We start from the raw sequence: 20,290 nt of genomic DNA, 5'->3' as shown, positions 1-20,290 counted from the left end.
TTTACGAAAATAAAATAAATACCTGAATTTCGAAGTCTTTTAACTTCTATTTAATAGTATTACTGATTGATTATTATAGATTATTTTAATAATTAATTATAGTCAAAAATATAACGAATCGACTAAAAGTGAAAATATTGACACCTCGCCACCTCTTCTCTAAATCCCTCTTTAGTCTGTGGTAGTGTTTTACAAGTACGTGCGTTGTTGTATTCCGTGGTATTTTAATTTTACTGTAATTTTCGGTAGATAATGACTTTTAATTGATATAAATAGAATTTAATATTTTAACAACCGTGCCAATATGGCTAAAGAAGGAGACATGTCACTGTTCAATGATGTGTTGGAGCCGTTCAGACGGGTAATAAATACGGACCCGCCGAAAGACAAACTGTCGTCCGCTACAAAATTGAATTTTTCTGATAGTAATCAATCTCTAAAAGAAGGTAAGGTTTTTATAAACTTTAGGCATTTTATAATGAATAATTTTCCACGAAAATTCCTAATTCATTAAATTTTTGTAGGACTCAATAACCTATTATCACTTGGCAAAAGAAAGTCTAGCGTTTGCATGAATGATGTATGTACGCCGGAGAAACGTGTGCGATCGGAATCTAGCTCTACACCGGCGTCTGCACCGCCATCGCCATGGGAGGCTAAGAGGCTGAAGATAGATCTGATAGCTGCTAAAGCTCAGGTAAATAGGAGCTTTCTTATAAGTACAGAATTTTCCTTATCCTTATTATTTGATATCTAACATAATTATGAAGAGTCAACTCTTGTATGCTAAATAAAGTATTTGTAATACTCATTTATAGTATACTACCTAAAATAAAAACATTTTATTGTAAACATATTTACACTATGTAAACATAACCACTTTTTTTATAGATAACAAAGTTGGAATCCCGCATAAACCACCAACATACAATTAGGAAAGAGATGCAGATACTGTTTGAAGAAGAGAAGGGTTCCCTCATAGAACAACACAAGAGGGACGAGAGAGCTCTGTCTGACATGGAGGACAGGTTGCAACTGATTAGGAGAAGAGAACAAGAGCTTAAGGATGAGTTTAGCCAGGTAATGTGTATTTCATACTTTGATCAATACCTATATTTAAGTCTTTGACTGCCAGTTGAAAACTGTTGAAGGCAAATCCTCACCGGTGACCCTTGTGAGTGATAAAAAAAACATGTTCCTTATTACCATTATTCTCTCCTGTGTTGTGAGTGTGCTTACATATATAGTTGGAACATATTACTGTACAAAAATTGTAGACCACACTGTACACTATGGATGCATTAAAGTGATTTGATTTGAATATACAAATTGTCAATAAAACATCAATATGCAGACTAGGAATAACAGTTTGTTGTTTGTCTTCAAGTTAAGTTGAAGGAAAATGTTTATAAAATATGGTAATAGTATTGTTTCTGCTTTTGTGTCAGGGCTAAACTCCAGCGTAAGTAAAGTAATTGTCAGTAATAGTATTCATGTGCTACTGAATTTCGTAAATAAATATTTTTAATATTCAATGCAATACAAAGTATAATTATTATTGTAATAAACTGCTTACTCAAATAAACTAATGGATGGAAGCTCTACAAGTTACAATTTACACTAAGACTCCTATTCAATCAATATTATCAATACAATTTCATTTTAGTATTTGAAGGAGCACAAAGAGCAGAAAGCTAACTGGGACAGAGAGAAGGCGGAGTTACACAAACAGATAGCTGACATGAAGGACAAGCTGCTGGAGTGCAGTGTCAGCAGCAAGGACCAGCTGTCCGAGATGAAGAAGGATATGGATGAATTGTTACAGGTAACTTTAATAACACACTAGTTACTCCTGCACGGTTTTCTGGTCTACTTGACTCCTATTGATCATAGCGTGATGTGCTAGAGCCTTTAATAGCCTTGCTTGATATATGGACAATCTCCTGGATAAATGGATCTATTTTTCAATTTGGACCAGTAGTTCTGGAGATTAGCATGTTCCAACAAACAAACATAAACAAACTTCAGCTTTATAGTAGTGTAGATGTAGATTTTATTGGCTAAATAAAGATTTATTTAGTACAGAAGCAGTAAACATATCAAGATAATTTTAATAGTGAATCAATCATTGTTTTTTTTTTTTAAATGGGAATCAAAATATCTTTGCTGATACCTATACCATTTAATAGAATGTGAACAACTGTTTTCACCATTGATGTAGGTATTTTCTTGTGCACTAAATGATATTATTATTATGCTGCAGGCATTGGAAGGAGCTCAGTCAGAAGTAGAAATACTAAAAGGCGAGGTAGCAAAGCAAACAACCAGGGCAGAACAGTGCACCACACTGAGGACCCAGCTGGAGAAGCAGACCTTCGAGCTTCAGAGCGTCACCAACAAACTCAAGGAGTTGGAGTATGAGAGAGACTCTTATAAAGACTGGCAGCAACAGGCTAAGGTGAGGGTCTTAGATAGATGTCGAATTTTGTATTATAGGATAGCTACTTCCGCGCGGTTTCACCCGCTCTGCTTGGCTCCTATTGGTCATAGCGTAATATTTTATAGCCTACAGCCTTCCTCGATAAATGCACTATCAACACAAAAACAATTATTCAAATCGGACCAATAGTTCTGGAGATTAGCGTAAACAAACAAACAAAAAAACTCTTCAGCTTTATAATATTAGTATAGATAATTTACCATTGTGACTATGAAATGGAATCAAGAAATCAATGATTTAATTTACTTATAGTATAGTTATTGCTAGGGAGTGGAATTCTTTACTGGAGTCTGTGTTTCCTGATGGGTATAACCTGGGTGTCTTCAAGACCTGAGTAAATAGGTTGCTTATGGGCAGACGTGCGCCATCATAGGTCACATCATCGCTTACCACCAGGCGAGATGGTGGCCAAACGTTGACCCATCAAATATGTAAAAAAAGTTACAAATATGTGCTGTATTTGTTCATGGGTGGTACTGCTGATCAGTTACCACCTGGTGATTTCCATCCATGTAAACTGCTTATCAAAAAAAAAAAAAACTATCTCATTTCAATATTTATCTACGTTTGATTCAAAAAGTCACTGTAAATACTAACATTTCCAAAATTATTATGATTACAATTGTGAAATTAACACATTCAATTATTTATGTTACAGACTGCACAAAAACGCCTAAGCAACATGGCAGAGCTGGAGAAGGAAGTGAACAGATTACGTTCACAGGAGAGGTCACTGCGGGATGCAGTGTGCAACAAGCTGCTGTTGGAGGAACAAGTGCACCAGTTGCAGTCCCGGGTCGATGTACTGCAGCCTGTGCAGAATGAACTGCATGAGGCCAAGGTAACTGTTAGCAAATAAGTTAATTGTTTTAGAACAACTTAACAAACCACGGGTCCAACTCCTGGTTTTGTAAAGAGTTATTGAAGAGTTTTGGCTTTTCAAAAATACTTATTATGGTTTCGATTGTTTTAATATATGGTAATAGGCGCACGCTATGTATATGAAAATCTACCTATTATATGGGACCCATAACATAAACCCTGGAGAGCGGGTGTTTCATTGTCTATTAACATATCTTCCGCGTGACATAATGCTTTTTATGGTTATATTATGACATAGAATACTTTAACGATTGAATGGTTGGCGCAATAGCTGGCTAACCCACTGCCGTGGAACGTGTAGCCGGTTCGATTCCCGGATCAACTCTTTCTGTGATTCATAAATTGTTGTTTCGGTTCTGGGTGTCATGTGTATGTGAACTTGGTATGTTTGCAAACACACCCACGACATAGAAGAAAATTCTAGTGTGGGGCAACGTTTTATTTTAAAAAGAAGAAAACAAATTCATTATGTTATATTATGGTTTACAGGTGAAACTAGCAACCCTAGAGTCAGCTCTAGAAGAATGGAAGTCTGCGGCCCGCACCCACGGCGTGGACAGCGCGCGGTCGCTGTCGTCGGCGCTGGACTCGGCGCTCAACAGCCAACTCAACGCCACCGCCGCCTCCTCGCAGGCACAGTCGCAACTAGCACAACTTACTGAGGTATATCTTTTATTACCAAAGAAAAAATCTATATTATTCTTATATAAAGTTCAACTGTTTTTTCTTACATATGTTGCATTTGATATAGTCTTTCTCTGTAAGATTTACTTTTACATACTAACTAACTTCACGCCTGTCTCCCATGGGGGTAGGCAGAGACAATTGACCGCCAATTGCTACGAATCTTACATACCTCTTTCGCTTTATTAACAGTCATCATTCGTTTTAATTTTATATAATGTAAATCCCATTTTACTTTTATATAAATACCATTTACAATCTACTGTCTTTGTAGGAAGTAGCAACAATAAAGTTCGAGCGCGACAAGGCGACAGGCAAGCTGAACGAGCTGCAAGTAGTTCGCAAGAACCAAGAGAGTCTTATACACAGGCTGCAGAAGAGGCTGCTACTTGTCACCCGCGAGAGAGATAGCTACAGGTAGGATTCTAATCTCTTTCGTAATGCTAAATATTTGAATTACTACTATCTTTATATATATAATTCTTCTGTAAGTGTGTATGTCACTGAACTTCTCTTAAACGACTGAACCGATTTCGATTAAATTTTTTGTGTGTCTTCAAGGGGATCTGAGAATGGTTTAGATTCACAATTTTGTCCGCTGGACAAGGTTTTTTTAATTAATTTTTAATTTATTAGTAGTTGTTGATTTTGGAATGTTTTACATTGGATCCGACAGACGGCGCTACCATCGCAGTGTCAAATATTAATGACGTTAGATATTGTCATAACATTTGAATAATAATTTTCACCAAAAAGGTCCAGAATGTTTTAGCTTATTAAAAAAAAGATTAAAATTTTCAAATCAAAGACGTGTAGACAGGACAACGTCTGTCGGGTCCGCTAGTACTATTTAATTGTATTGTGTACATTAAGGATTAAACAAATAAATAAAAATATGTATGAAAACCAATACAGCTAGTTACATTCCCACTGTATAAGTAAACAACTAGTCATTTTAAGAACAGCATTCGAGCATAAGATTTATTTGAAGCAATCTATGTTGACCATGAATACTTGTAATTCCAGAAGAGTCATAAGTTGTTTCTAGCTGGTTTTCTGTGAGGCTGTGGTAGCATGACTCTTGCATGTGAAAAGTAGTCATAGTTTTTTTTAGGCAGTATTATAATAATATTGGTTTGTCCCGTTAGACAGCAGTTGGACTGCTACGAGAAGGAGCTGACGGTGTCGCTGTGCGGGGAGGGCGGCGCGGGCAGCGCGGCGCTGCTGGCGGCCCGCGTGGACCAGCTGGAGCGCGCGCTGCAGGCCTACCGGGACCTACTGGCCCAGCACGACACGCCCGCGCACACCGCACGTCTGTATTCAAACATTTTGTTACTATAATCAACATATTTAGAGGAGGAGGTTTGCCATAACTCTCATGCTTTGTCGCGGCGACTTAGGAATGTGATCGGAGTTAGGTCACCGAAAAGTTAAAGAATGCTTTACTTACCTTTAAGATACTTACGTGTTACAAGTTATGTTAATGTATTGCTTGTCAATCAATCTCATGGTCACCAAAAAGGAGATAGAGCGAAAGGATATCCTCAACCTCGTAATAAACAAAATTCTTTCTGAAAATTAACTTCTTAATCTTTTCAAAGTTCTTTAAACCTATTTCAGACATTATATTTCTGAAACTAAAACAGTTTATCATTTAAGTTTTGCGTACAAAATCTTTATCAAAATTTTGTTTACCTTTCCGCAGTGGTGGAGACGTTACGCGCAGAGTCGAGCAAATGGCGCGAGGAGGCTGAGAACCTGAAGCGGGACGTAGCCAAGTTGCGGGCGCAGCGGGACACGTTGCACGCTAACTTGGAACGTATCGGCGCGCAATCACAGACCAAGGTACGACGGTATAGTAAAATTGTTGTTCATTATTCATAAAAATATGCAGTTTACAAGAACTAAGCAGCAAATCTTTAGTTTCAAATGTTTAAACATTATTGTAATATGTGAATTAAAAACTGCCGTGCAAGTCTCAAATCAAAGTCAAAGTTAGAGTCAAATCATTTATTCCAATTAAACCCTATACTTAGGTACTTTTGAAATGTCAACAAATACAAATAACCACTCTAACGTCCATGGATAGCACGGTATCCAAAAAAAAGGAGCGTCATACGTCCATGGATACTATAGTATCCAAAGCGACGAGTTCTGTTTAACTCCCTCTAGTTTAAAATACAGTCTTGTTTGGTGAGTTTTGACTGATTATCTATACAGCTGAATAAATTGTTCGACGAAAAAATAAGACATGGCATTGTAATATGCTTTGACAAACAAAATATAAATTTTTAAAGTTAGTTGACTCGTTTTACGCCCGTGTTGTGAAGTGTTTTTGTGAGTTCCAACAATTATGTCGTAAATACTACAGTTTTGTTTAATTTATCTTGCAAGTGTTATACATCAAAATAAACTAGAAGATTTGTGCTTTACGATGATGTATAAATATCACAGTTTTAGCTGATAAATCTAGTCTAATTTTAACTTCAAACGATTGTTTCGAAAAAAATGGCCGGTCGTATGGTGTTGGCCACTTTTAGTTTTGTTTATACATATTTTACATACTTTGCATTACAATAGTATATAAAATATCGAAATACATTTCGTAATAAGCAAAATAATACATTTTTCAAAGAGAAATATACGAAATTCATTGAAGATTCCATAATAATGTCAATGTGTTCCTCAGCTTTTTTGATGTGTAAAATTACGAGTAGTGTTTTCTTTCGATTTAATTACAATACTTAGAGTTAACCGAATATTATACATCAAAAGAAAGGGTAATGAGTCTAGTTTGTTGTAAAAATATTTTATTGATAAAATATGCAATAGTTGTGCCGTATATTCTAAAAAGGTAGAAATAATTCTGTTTTTTTTTTTCTGTGTTTCATGTTTAACCCGTTTTATTGTATTTTAAAGATTAACTAAAGATTTAAAAAAATCGTTAAGATTGATCAGTATTCTTCTATCTTTTTTTTCGTATTCTTTTCTTTATTCTAGGCATTACGGTTCAGTAGCTATATAGGTTTTTTGTTACGACGAACTTGCGAGTCGCGCGCGGTTCGGATGCCGTGCGCGGCTGGACGTTAGAGAGATAAACGGTCGCGCGGGCCGGACGTTATAGTGGATAAATTTAGTTGGGTTGGGTTTTGTGTTATTCTGTGTTATATTTAACTCTAAAAACATAACTACTGTATGTTATGTACTGATTTTTAACTAAAAGTTAGCATAACCTATGTTTTATCATTTATGAGTTTATGACTTAGTGTTTCCTCTACCAGGTACTCCACCTAGCCAACAATCCTGCCGCTGAAGCTCAAAAACAAATCCAGTTAGACCTAGAGGCTGCACAAGAAGAGGTATGTTGCTTATATCATAATTATATGCACAACTATTTATTATCTGTCTGTTGTCATATAATATAATGCTGAGCTATAACCTAATAGTCGAAGAGTTGGTGATCATTAAAATCAAGTAAGCAATTGGCTCTGCCCATGGAACACCAGTGTAGAGTTGCAAGTTCCTTGCCCATTGTGGTATATGGGCTTGGACTTCTGTATTTAAAATTTTAAACCATTATTGATTATTAGTAAATACATGTTTTATACTGCATTTAATTGACTTACCAAAAATGACAACCAGCTCTTGGACTATAATAATCATCTTTACATATCCATCTACCTTTTATGTAGTTTAGTCAACTGCTAGTCTAATCAACATATTTAGTTGTAAGTACTGTGTTTGTAACACACCATTGTGTAAAATAAAGAATAAGAATAGATAATACGTAGTTTGTCCAGGTATATTTTCCATAGTATTTTTTTGAAGGTGGAAAATTTTCTAATGTCTTCTCCCGCCTTGGGTGACGGGAGAGGGAGTGTCAGACTCTTACTGACAAAAAACCATCTCGTTCCTTCTCCTGCTTTTTGAGCCGGAGGCACGGTAACTCGCTAGGTACCAGGTATCTGCCCTACTGGGCCCCATCTGTGGTGGTCTGATGGCTCTTTGAGGCGCGCACTTAACGCGATACGCCATACGCACAGTCTGGTTCTTGTTGGGCGGTGAGCTACCCTTGCTCGCCGCCCGCAGATACGAAATATTTTCTATAGTCTAGGAAAGTAATTAAAATAACTGCTCGTTATACATTTGCTATTTAATTTAGTTAGAAATAGGTATATACAAAAATCAGATTTTTAGGATTGAACTAAATAGTACTTCACTCTGAATGAAGCCTTTATTCTATTTATTTTGTTGGCATGTCTATCACATTATTCTCCGAAACGGCTGAACTGATTTAGACCGTATTTAACACGATCACGACGCTGTGCGCCACACGTAAGTTTTAAGCTTTGCGAATGTAAAATGACCTAGCAAATTGTGTGATATTTAGAAAACATGTAGAAGCTGTAAATTTTGAAAAGTATATGGCAACATGTCGTGGTCTGCCTGATTTTAATTTATGGAAAGAGATTGTAAAATTGTAATACACCATATTCTAAAGCGTCTCGCTATAGAATACATGTTTCCGGTGGATACTATTAGATATTAATCAAGCTACTAATATAGTAACATAATAAGTTTGGAAAGCCGTATGTTATGGAAATAAAGCTCAAATTTTCCATAAACGTCTTGTGATCACCCCAATCCCATCGAACTTCTAAACATCCTGTACAATGTCATCTTTCATTATTACTGCTGTGCTTCCATGTAGATACCGTTTGTTCTGTACCTTAGATTTATTCATTCGCTTTCATGGTTGGTAAAACTGGTGGCTTGGAATTTGAGGAATTATTTAAGTGGGAGGGGAACCACGCGCGCAGTTTGTGATTATGAGCCCCGGTGTGGCTGGAAATTAGTCGACCATCCTCGAACAATAACTTGGGACTAAATAGCACATCTGCTTACTCCAACACAAAACGTGTGTTATGTTATTTATAAAGTGGCTTGCGCACATATTTATATTGATGTTTATACTTATAATTTTGTATTTGTTTCCTTATAGATCAAAAGACTAAAAGCAAGTTTGCGAGAAGGAAGCGGTTCACGTGCCTGTCCTGAAGAAATGCAGCAGTTGAAGCAACAGCTGGAAAGCAGTCGCATTAAACTTAAAAGGTATTATCATTTGTTTTGAGTTAATCCACATATAAGCATTTTTGGAACGTAAAAATAGAATTATCCGTTATTCGGTTCGGCAATAAAGCTATAGGTATGCTTGTTCCAAAATGTTGATTTGTTTGCAGAAGAACGGGAAAGTAACTATCTAGAGACATACTAAATTAACTGAAAATCACAGTTTACCCACGTTACCTAATAGAGAAAAGTCGCCGCGTCTGCGCACGCTGCTCATGATGAAGAGTCCCTCTGTGACTCGAAACTAGTAGAACTTTTCTCTATAAAAATCACAGTTTGAATAAACCGTGATTTTAAGTTAATTGAGAAAGAAACTACATTTTTGGGCCCTGATTGCTAGTAAAAAAAGCAAAGAAGGGGTTACATTAAATAGAAATAAAAGCAATATGCATTGGATTTCAGGTTGAAAGAAGAGTTCACGTCGTCGGCGCAAGAGTACAGAGACGTGTGCTACATGCTATTAGGTTATAAAATTGATAGAACTGGACATAAGAATTATAGGTGAGTGCTTTCATTACTTTACTTATGCATATTTCTAGATGTCTTTAGGAAGATGACCATGGACATTTACACGGACTGATATCAGTCAGTCAGTGTAGATATTCCATTCAAACCAACCTATTATGTATATCTATTTCGAAGATATTAATTTCTTCAAGCTTTCCCTCAGTCCTCCACGATTTAATGCTATATCGGCATGAGGGGGACAGAGGGGGAAGCCTTTGTTCAACAGTGGACGTCTTCCGGATGATGATGATGATGATAATATCGGTATTATGAATTAAAATATAACGTAACAGGTCCATGATAGTCTGCTTTAGGCTTAACATTGACTTTCTAAACACTGTATTTAGTAAAAAAAACATATTTCATTTTTATTGTAACTTTCGTGAGACATACTAAATTAATTATTATGTTATCGGCTTACTCACGTAATGTTTTGACGAGGAACTCGACTAGTTTCAAGCCATGCTAGAGGCTCATATTCATGAGGAGCATTCCGCGACACACGACGCGGCGAATGTCGCGCTGCTACTGACGACTCGAAAACATATTTCTATTACCATTACAGAATATCAAACATGTACGCGGAATCATCGGAAGAGTATCTAACATTCACACTAGACGACGACGGCATAGAGATGGTCCACACGGACTACTCGTCGACGCTGGGCGAGCTGGTCGAGCTACACCTGCACCAACATCGCTCCATACCACTGTTCCTCAGCGCTCTCACCATGGAACTCTTCACCAGAACTACGATGCAACAGGTGCAGTGAAATCTAGGTAAAGAACTTCATAATCTAATCAAGTTTCTTTAAAATCACTGTCTGTTCGGGTAAAGCACCTATTGTGTAGTATTAGAACACATGTCAGAGCGTGAACCCTCTTAAAAGGCTCGCAATGCACTTGTAACTCCTCTGGTGTTGCGGGTGTCCATGTGCGGCTGCTATTGGTTATCAACAGGTGATCTGTCTGGTCGTTTGCCGCGGCTATCAAATAAAGAGAAATGGTCAGCAAATATTTCTAATTATTTTGTACTAGTTCCTTAGGCTTTGCCCGTACAATTTAGCCTATTTCCTTCTCCATTCACCCAATAATTTAATTTACAAAATCACCTGTAATTTTATCGTGACAGAGTCGAATAAGTCCTGCTCGAAATGTGAAGGATGCGACAATGTAACTTAATTGTTATAAATAAATAGCTAAGGTTCAATATTGCTTGTAGTTTAAATAATATACGTTATGTTCACGAACTTAAAATAGTAACTTTGCTATCCTTGATTAGTAATAACAGAGAAGGAAGAGGCAATGTCAATTAATTCATTCGGATAGACGATGTTCAACCTTAATACAATATACAAAGTGTTTAATTTCATGTAACAACCACTTAGTATAGTGGAAGGATCCCTTTTTCGAACTTAGGGAACATACCGCCCTATTTTCTAGACGCTATTGTAATAGTTTCATTATCTCTTTCTTTTATTACATATGAGTAAGAGATAGCAATATTTTATTATTAGTTTTGTACGTGGACAATAGATTTAGCCCGTAAATCGCCTCTTGGTACGTATAGTGTCCAAATACTCATACATTTTCTCACTATTCATATGAAGACACGATTTTAGAATAATAGGTAACCTGTTTAATCTTCTTCAAGCTCTTCCATTTGTCAATAGTCAAGACTTAATAGACTTGACTTTCAGTAAATACGGCTGTCATAAAAATACATAGTTAAGTAAAGTTGTAAATAAATAATTCTTGTTAGACTTTTCATATTATAATACAAATATTTTTATAAAACGTTCCATTGTCGCATTCTTCTCGCAATATTAACGAGTTTTTTGAATGTTCTTAAATAATTATCGCGGAATACGTTTGTATCATAAGCTTGAAGTTGAATTAAGAGAAACTTAGAGAACAATTAGCTCATCTATTGACAACCTTATTGTGAAGACATAAGTATCATTTTAATTGTTATTTATTGAATATTTTTTTCTTCATGTAGCCTTTTTTTAACGGTAGCATCGTGTTCGAGTTACGCTATTGTGACTCTTATTTGCAGACGGATAAAGTGCAAATTATTCTGTGGCAAGGTCTCGTTTTTAAACCCTCTTCCAATTTGGTATATTTCAATTTAAATTCCAAATTATAGTACAAATTCGCCTTTTAGAAAGTTGGAAGTGGTTCCTAAAGCAAGTCTTAAAAACTGATTTTTGTATGCGTTTCTCGTATTCCTTATTGCTAACAGAGTAAGGTTCATATTTCAATACATTTTCGATTTTGTTCAATCTTGTTTCACAATTTGCTTACCGACGTATTTAACGCAATGATATGTTTGTTCCTGTGTTTGCGAAAGTATAAAATGTCAGAATGTGTATTTGTGATATGTGCTATCTTGTGGTTCTGTCGGTAGCCTGTAAAAATATTAGATTGTATAAGTAGACACTCTCATAACTTAGTTATTAAACTTGGCGATGTGTTATGGAGTTTTTCGGTAATTTGTCGAACAAAGTGAGTAAGTTTTTTGTAAAATCACAGCCTTTTGGCTGTTGATGTGATGATCACAAATAACTGATAATGATAATGTGATAATCAACAAACACAACACTACCTCCCATTAAAGTTGTGGCAGATAATTTTAGAACACCTCATAAATTGTCCAATCGCTTGCGCAACTTAGCGCATACACTACTGTATTTATTTCTTTAAATAATTGTTTGTAAATACTGTTTGGGTCTGATTGGTAATCCATTTCAGATTTTCTTCAGGACAAACTTCATAACGTATCGCCAATCAAATTGTAATATAATCTAGCTGTTAATAGTTAGTAAACCCTTGTTATAATTACAATTATTTACTTAAAATCGAAAGGCTTTTTTGAAATAAATAGCAATAATTGTGATCCGTTTCTGTATAATTGTCATGTAAATGTTTAAGCTACGCACATGAATTAATCTCCTTGTTTTAAGAATCCTATTTCATTTGGATACCATGATTGTACGAATAGTTACGCAACCGTGGTGTATTCAGAGAGACCTGACATTATCACGTCTAGCGCTCTGATTGGTTGGTTCATTAGAGCCGGGAAATTAGTACCATAAGTACGAGTTTGCTTCCCGTTGAACTAAAAACCTAGACCGCGTTCGCGCTCTGATTGGTTGGTTCATTCGCGCCGACCAATCAGAGTGCCGAACGCGCTCATGTTTCGTTTAGCAAACTTGTACCAAGGATACAAAGTGTCGCTCTTAGCCCGCGCTAGGGTCTTAAAACAAACACTAGGATTGATTTGGTTATTGTCAACCAGTTAGACACCATAGTCACTAGGTGAAAACACCCCAAATTGTATCAATTTTGTTTATGGTGCAACCTGGTCGTATGTTCATAGTGTCCTAATGAAATAGGGCAAAAGGTTCAAATTGTAAGATATTATAATATTTACTTAAGTTATAAATGACAGTCCAGAATTTTGTACTTCAATAAGAAATAAATGTTTTGTAAAATATTGACATTCCTTCATTTTGTGGTGCGGACACCGTCGTGGCGGATGGTCTTTTTAATGTAATAAAAGTGTCTCTTGTGTCTATATATTGGTTTTATTGTCGGTAATGTCTTATGAGGTTTAATAGCTTGGACTATAAGAATCATATTTTGATTCAAATTTATACACACGGTAAATGTTCCCAGTTCAATTACTTAGAATCATTTTTGTGATAGTGTGGTTTGTTGTCGTTTAATTAATAAGTTTTGAGGAGTCAACCTGTTTTTACTATGTTCTTACCTGGAATGTACCTTTATCAGTTTGTTGAAAACGTAAATCGATCTATTTTGAGAGATTTTGAGATCAGTTATTAGTTTCGAGCAGGGTATAAAATAAGAATACAGTTACCAGTGTAAAATATTTATGAAGAAACAAGGACAATATATTATACAAATCATCTAATGTTTGCAATGAATTCAACTACAACAATTTAGTATTATTATAGTCAGACACAGTTAACAACGTGATTAGCACTAGTAAATAATTGACAAGAGCCGAGCTACTGTATTATGTATTGTTTTGTTCACAATAGTTAAAGTAAGTACACATATAAACAATTATTTTTCGTTTCGTACAAAAGAATTAACATAATATAATTAATTATTAAGCTTTTATGACTATACAATGACTTCAACAACTATTGAGCTGCGTTTCCCCTCTTCGAATTTTCAAAAAAATATCAAATTTTGAGATTTTTGCGCCTGCGCCTCGCTCGCGCTGTATTGCCAGACTAAAATAATTTGTATTAACAGTAGTAATTCGATGTAGGTATTAAATTAAGTATTATGTGTGCATTAAAGCTCATGCCGTCCGCTGTCCTGTTTATATAATTAGCAGTAACATAATTACATAATATTACAGAGAGTAGTAGACCAACATGTTACAATTTAAAGCTTAGAAGGACCGAGAGAGTTTCCTACCGCTTCGACATCACACATTGCTTTGATTCATTTCAGAGAAATTCACGAAGATAAAACACACATACAAATAGTCTTGGAAACATTTTTGGAAATAATTTAAAAGTAACAATAAATTACTTTTTACCTACAGTCTATAAAAATCACTTAATTTTCAATGTAAAATGTTTCGAAAATAACGATAGTCTAAAAATCTTACATACACATAATACTGAAAACGTATTGTATAACACTCTAAACATGTCCGAATGTCGTGTTGACGTTTTATGTGCTACGCATTAACGCATCTCGAGCCATGTGTAAAGACAAACAAAACAAAACATATAACATAAATTTCATACAATTTTCAATAAAATTATTGCACTAAACTTCATACTCGTAACTTAATAATAAATATTGCATTAAGCGTTAACCACATCTCGTGAAGTAAAATTATTTAAGTCTTAAAGTACTAAGAGTTAATTAAATTTTAAGAACATTATGTCAGTCCGATGAAAGTTGCATTTCATCCTAATACGAGCTTCGTTCATGTAGCGACGTTCAACAAGACGGAAATTAGAATTTATTCATATAGAAAGTACCTAAGTCCAAATATTGTGCTAACTACAGTCCCTATGTTTAACATTTTGACTAAATATTAAGTACGATTTGGTGCTCAAATTTAATAATGTAAGTGTTAATTATTTAAAACTAGATATATAGAATTATTTATCTACAAAGTTTGAAAGGGTGCATCAGCTCGACAGATTTATCTAAATCTATAAACTAGCTAAAACTTTTGAATTTTAATACCTGACTCGAGGAGTCCCGAACAATGGAGCGGTCCCTTAGAGCCTTAAGATTTGTAATTAAATACTTAACGGTTCTGAAAAAGTTAAACTACGGCTCTGTGTTACTGATTAGGTCCACTCCATTCGACCAATAGTCGGCTCAATTCAATTGCCCAAAATTACCTAAATCTGAGTATTTCAAAACGATGACCCTTTTACGAGGCTTAGAAGAAAATGCTCAAAAACTTTTGTAGATGAATCGACGCGTGGGGCGCCATGACGGCCGGCCCGTCGCCTACGTCACCTGAACTACGAAGCCAGTGGATCAGTCCACGATACTAGAGAGTCAATGACTATAGGACGCGCGTGGTGTCCACTTCGCTCACACTTCTCTCAATCACACTATTGTCCGTTATGTTTTTGTTGCCTGTGGACAAAAAATAATCGTTAGTTAATATAAATAATAATTTTCTGTCAACAAATTGAGCCTAAAATCTTAACAACAGAATCCGGCCAAGGGATAGCCCACAAAGAAACTTTCTTAGCTGGGTTGAGTGTTAGAAGTGGTTCGTTAGATGTAAGTACCTTTGCAAGGTCCGGTGTGTAGCGGGTCGACGACGCGGCCGGCGTGGCAGGCGGCGCGCTGCAGGCGGCACCACGACGGGTAGGTGCGGCGGTCCGAGCCGCACAGCTGGCGCCGCGCCGCCGCGCCGCACGACCCGCACGACACGCACCGCGCGCCGCTCGCGCCGCCCGACACGCAGCGCTGCCCCGCGCCGCAAGATATCGACGCACACGTCGCATTCGCTGCAACAATCATTTGATTATACCATCATTAGCTTGATGAAGCTAACTAATCATCAGATTAAAATACATCTATTGCTGGAGCTGAACAAAGAGGTTAATTCCCACGGTTGGCACAGGGCTTGGGTCTGCCCATTAGGTACCTACCTACACGTAAATTCACTGGTAGAAGTTTTATTTAGGACACAATCGGCGATGGACCAGATCGTAAGTCAATTTGTTCTTCAGAAATCTCCACTTACTTATACAAGGACCTCTATAAGCTAGTGGCAGGGCTTTCCCCCGCTCACACGCAGCTCGTCGCAGCGCACACGCGCCGGCGTAGGTCCGGCCGTCCACCGCGCAGACAGGCGAGCCCGCCACGCCGCACGCGCCACAGCGAACGCAGTGCGCGCCGAGTTCTGCGTCCAACACGCAACGTTTGTCGCCACCACATCTCACACCCTCACAACTGCCCTCTGCAACAACAGAGTAAATAGTGATATTACAAGGAAATGAAACAGCCAAAATACCTAGATACCTACAAAGATGTTTTGCATTTCAGCGGGGTAAAGTTGCCATTATGCAGTCACTACTTGATCACTTAATTAGAGACTACTAAATAAATATCGTTGTCCAGGTGTGAGCGAACTCAATTACGACGGATTAGATACATGTAAGTTGATATCTTTACGATGAATTTTCAAACCTAATTGCGTCATAAACCAAATGGATTTATTATATTAAAACACTGTATATCTAAGGTTTGCAATGTGTAGTTAATTTAGAGTTATCATTTGAATCGCTCGACAGGAGTTGCTGCGTAAACATAAAAGTGTATAGCGCTAACGACTATACTTAAAAGCAATAAATTTGTTCAAGATAAAGTTAATTGTGGCTGGGAAGTTTCGAAAGGCGCGGCTGTGCATAGAAATGTCGGTGTAACATTATAACCATGATAGAAATCAGTCAAGCCGGCGCGCGCTGTGTAAATCCCGCACTTTTCCCGGGATTGTATCGGATTTAGGGATTGCAATCCGGTCCGGCGGATCCGGTAATCCGGCAGATCCGGCGTGTTTTTGGACCTACCGGATCCGGTGAGTCAACGCCGGATCCGGTGGCGGATCCGGTAAAGCAAAAAATACAAGAAAAAGAAGGGTATAGGGGGTAAGTTAATGCTAAAAAAGAAACAGATTATGAGAAAATACTTTAAAAATAACCCTTCCTTGGCAGTCGGGTAAAAAGAAATGACTGCTTATGAAGTAGAAGGAGTAAAAGGAAAACACATTTCGCTGATCTACAGTTACTTGATGGTGATTAGGCCAACCAGTGTTGAGGCAGAAAGGGCCTTTTCTGCCGCAGGTTATATTTGTAGTGCCATCAGAAGCAGACTAGGAGACAGTACAATAAACACTATTTGTTTTCTTAGATCGTTTTTTCAGGCACAAAATAATTTTCATTTGAATTTTGCATTGCAAAAAATAAATGCTTCTTGTTTTGTTTCTTAGGATTATGAACTAAAGTTGTTGGTTTTAGAAGTACAAAAAAAGACTGTTTTGTTATATAACTGTGTAGATTATAATTATTAATAAGAGTTTAATAGTATTATTATTACTTAAGTACTTTCAGATACTTACATAAATAGGTACAGCAATAAGTGAGAGTCAGACTGATTACTTTATTATTAAAAATAGTTTCATAATTTTAAATTTGATTTAGTACAAATAGTACCAACAATTACAATTAATACCAAAAAATATAATTAAAAGTGATTTTATTTTCCATAATTACGTATTTTATTTTCTTTTTATACATAATTATCAAAACTATAATCCACTAAATACTAGGCCCTAAGTAACTTTAAAATCCGGCCGGATCCGTCCGGATCCGGCCGGATTAGCATCAATCCGGTGAAATCCGGCCGGATTGAAAATGACACCGGATTGCAATCCCTAATCGGATTGCGGTTTATGGAGTGTTGCTCTAGAAGAGTAGACGATCGAGTGTCCGACTTCAGAGTGTAGATTACTTGGAATTTATCGTTTCTGATCGGCCGTGGCCGGTGTACGTCTGCTTTATGTTATAGATAGGTACTCATTATCCAAGCTTGATATGTACCTACGGTCTCTATCAAAAGCTGTCTGGGGTTTCAGAAAACATGTTTGTAATTAGTGTAGTTCGCGATTTTTCTTGAGCGTCCAATGATACTGATTTATAGATCCATTTCAGATAAACTAAGAATTAACATACTTTACATACCTAATTGCAAATAACTAGATCGTACTTGTACCTACCTACCTAGGTACAGATCGGTAGATGCTGGTGTCACTTACGAAAGCCCTTTCTATCGTTATTCTGATTGAAAACAGTAACTAATGAATTAAGAACCTAGCCGTTAGAAACCTTAGGATCTATGAAAATACATTATTACATTATTTTGCATAAAGTGAATATTTATTGAGCTACAATGAGAAGTTTATGTAACTTGTAAATAGATATTTGCTGTCGATGACGCCTATAAGCCCCGGAATGAAGTGGATGAGGTACTGTAACGGTGTTTACATCCAACTTTATGCACCTACTTAGATATTATCGAGGGATATTATCATTTAGATATTAATAAAGTATGGAATGAGGCCTAGGAAGACTGGTTATGCCAGACTCTTGGCTAGACGAGGATTTAATGAAGGCGACACACATACTTAGATGTTAGATCTTAATCGCTCTAAGATCATGATCATTCCTTACATTCTAACATTTTTCAAAGTTGGAAACTTTTCTCAATAAAAATGTTAGAAATATGACCATAAAATTATCTATAAAAAAGTTACCTAAGTAAATAAAATTACACTCAGACATGAAAACAGACTAAACATACCCACTTCACGATTGAAAATGCACTCTTCTGGTACACATGTTATGTCCATTAAAATATACAACAAGCTTCCGGAAGACATAAAAAATATTGACAAAAATAATATATTTACTAATAAATTGAAACAATTGCTAATAACTAAAAGCTATTACACTATTGACGAGTACTTAAACGACAAATTTCAATAACAAAAAATCTTTGACATGAAACAATAGGTGACATTTTTCATTTTATATTTAATCTTTAATTAGTAACTTGTTTTTATATCGTAAAAATACTATTAAAATGATTAGGTACACTATTGTATTGTATGTATTAACTTTAGCCTATACCTATATATTATATTTATAATTTTAATTTACTATTAATTTAAAGAAGCGCCTTCATCCTCTCTCCTAATAAAATGTAATTAAATAAATTGTAAAAATCCACTTTGCTGTGCCCGACAGGGTCCATAATTGATTCTATGTTTAACATACCAACTGTTTTTATGTACACATTATGGCATGCAATAAAGTATTGAGTATTGAGTATTGAGTAAATATTCAAAACTAACGCACGAGTGCTTTATTTATCCATTTATCTTTCTATAACAACCGTATCCCGTCGTCTACTTACAAATAAAAAAACCTTAGATATCAGATACGATCCAGCCGTTCATGAGTTTAGCGCGACAACACTTGTAGGTACGTATGTAGCAATAAATTTTTATTCACAAACATGAATCTATAATTTATTTAGCAGCTTCGACTACTTGTGAATATATCACGTTATTCCATAAATGAAACATCGGACAAGATGTGGTTAAGCGTTAAATATTATGAATAATAAACTACTTTTTACACATAAACTGTGCATGGAGACTGGTTTACCATCTAACTGTGCTTGTGTAATGGCCTTTGATGGTTATCTGCATCCCATGCATCCTACATCGAGTGCCGTGGGTGCCAGGAGTTATGGTACTTGATGCAGGAAAACTCACTTAGTTATAAAGACGTCTCTGGTCTTCCTGCTAAGCCTGCTACGCGAATATATTGAACGGGAACTAGGTAGTTGAAAACTTTTAGATTTTTGCAACTGTTCTAGGATTGTAAGTGGACTGGTTTGTGTTAGTGTTGATACTACTCGGAATACCTGGACTACCGTGTTGAACGTCAGTTAAATTCAATAACTTAGAAATACAGAATTTGATGATGATATAAAAGAGCGAAGATGCATTTTAGTCATAAAACATAACATATTTTAAGTATGGGATTCCTTAAAATATGTTTTCCGATTCCCCAACAAACCTTAAATTCCTAACCCCCAAAAGGCCGACAACGGCCGGGTGTCCATGGGTGGCGGCGATTGCTTACCATGAGGTGACCCGTCTGGTCGTTTACCGGGTTATATCATAAAAAAAATGAATAGTATTTTTCAACCGAATGATTGAAATAAGCTAGTATTGCCTAGAACGTAACGACACATCGTATTCTCTCGGTATAAATAATTTAGAACACGAAATACCTACCTGTCATACAACGAGACACCTACAATGATATTCAAATTGCACCGAAAATACATTCCTGAGAAGTTGACACACCCACTTTGTATTGTCTAATGAATGTACATGCCAACATCGACACGTAACGACGTCCGCTCGGAATATGTTTCCCGCTTCCACACTATGAATATTAACTGCACGATTGGTGTAGTGAAGAGGCTAGG

General features: G+C 36.3%; 2 protein-coding genes across 2 annotated transcripts in view; one reads left to right on the top strand and one right to left on the bottom strand.

Moving 5' to 3' along the window:
• Nucleotides 1-180: 180 nt before the first annotated feature.
• Nucleotides 181-13,283, top strand: LOC118265963 (mitotic spindle assembly checkpoint protein MAD1). The gene is made up of 14 exons (XM_050694826.1): nucleotides 181-446; nucleotides 525-697; nucleotides 892-1,080; nucleotides 1,667-1,825; nucleotides 2,264-2,458; nucleotides 3,159-3,341; nucleotides 3,872-4,045; nucleotides 4,341-4,483; nucleotides 5,215-5,378; nucleotides 5,772-5,911; nucleotides 7,348-7,425; nucleotides 9,069-9,178; nucleotides 9,599-9,697; nucleotides 10,269-13,283. Exons 1-14 carry the CDS (start codon nucleotides 305-307, stop codon nucleotides 10,474-10,476), a joined length of 2,157 nt encoding a protein of 718 aa, XP_050550783.1. The 5' UTR covers nucleotides 181-304; the 3' UTR covers nucleotides 10,477-13,283.
• Nucleotides 13,284-13,582: 299 nt separating this feature from the next.
• The window catches only part of LOC118266124 (follistatin-A), a 28,438-nt gene continuing 21,730 nt past the window's right edge, over nucleotides 13,583-20,290 (bottom strand). The window contains exons 4-6 of the mRNA XM_035579498.2: nucleotides 15,972-16,187; nucleotides 15,511-15,732; nucleotides 13,583-15,352 (exon numbers count right to left, since the gene is read on the bottom strand). Of these exons, the coding sequence (XP_035435391.2) occupies nucleotides 15,279-15,352; nucleotides 15,511-15,732; nucleotides 15,972-16,187 (512 nt within the window). The 3' untranslated portion in view covers nucleotides 13,583-15,278. The remainder of the gene's footprint in view (nucleotides 15,353-15,510; nucleotides 15,733-15,971; nucleotides 16,188-20,290) is intronic.

Source organism: Spodoptera frugiperda, chromosome 7 (assembly GCF_023101765.2).
Source record: "Spodoptera frugiperda isolate SF20-4 chromosome 7, AGI-APGP_CSIRO_Sfru_2.0, whole genome shotgun sequence".
In the NCBI taxonomy this organism is placed as follows: domain Eukaryota; kingdom Metazoa; phylum Arthropoda; class Insecta; order Lepidoptera; family Noctuidae; genus Spodoptera; species Spodoptera frugiperda.
This window is presented reverse-complemented; position numbering and strand designations above follow the sequence as displayed.

Bases quoted from the DNA above. Each gene is read 5' to 3' on its own strand.
- LOC118265963 (XM_050694826.1), top strand. From the start codon at position 305: ATGGCTAAAGAAGGAGACATGTCACTGTTCAATGATGTGTTGGAGCCG. The intron at 4,484-5,214 runs GTAGGATTCTAA...TTGTCCCGTTAG, and splicing joins CGCGAGAGAGATAGCTACAG to ACAGCAGTTGGACTGCTACG. The intron at 9,698-10,268 runs GTGAGTGCTTTC...TTACCATTACAG, and splicing joins ACTGGACATAAGAATTATAG to AATATCAAACATGTACGCGG.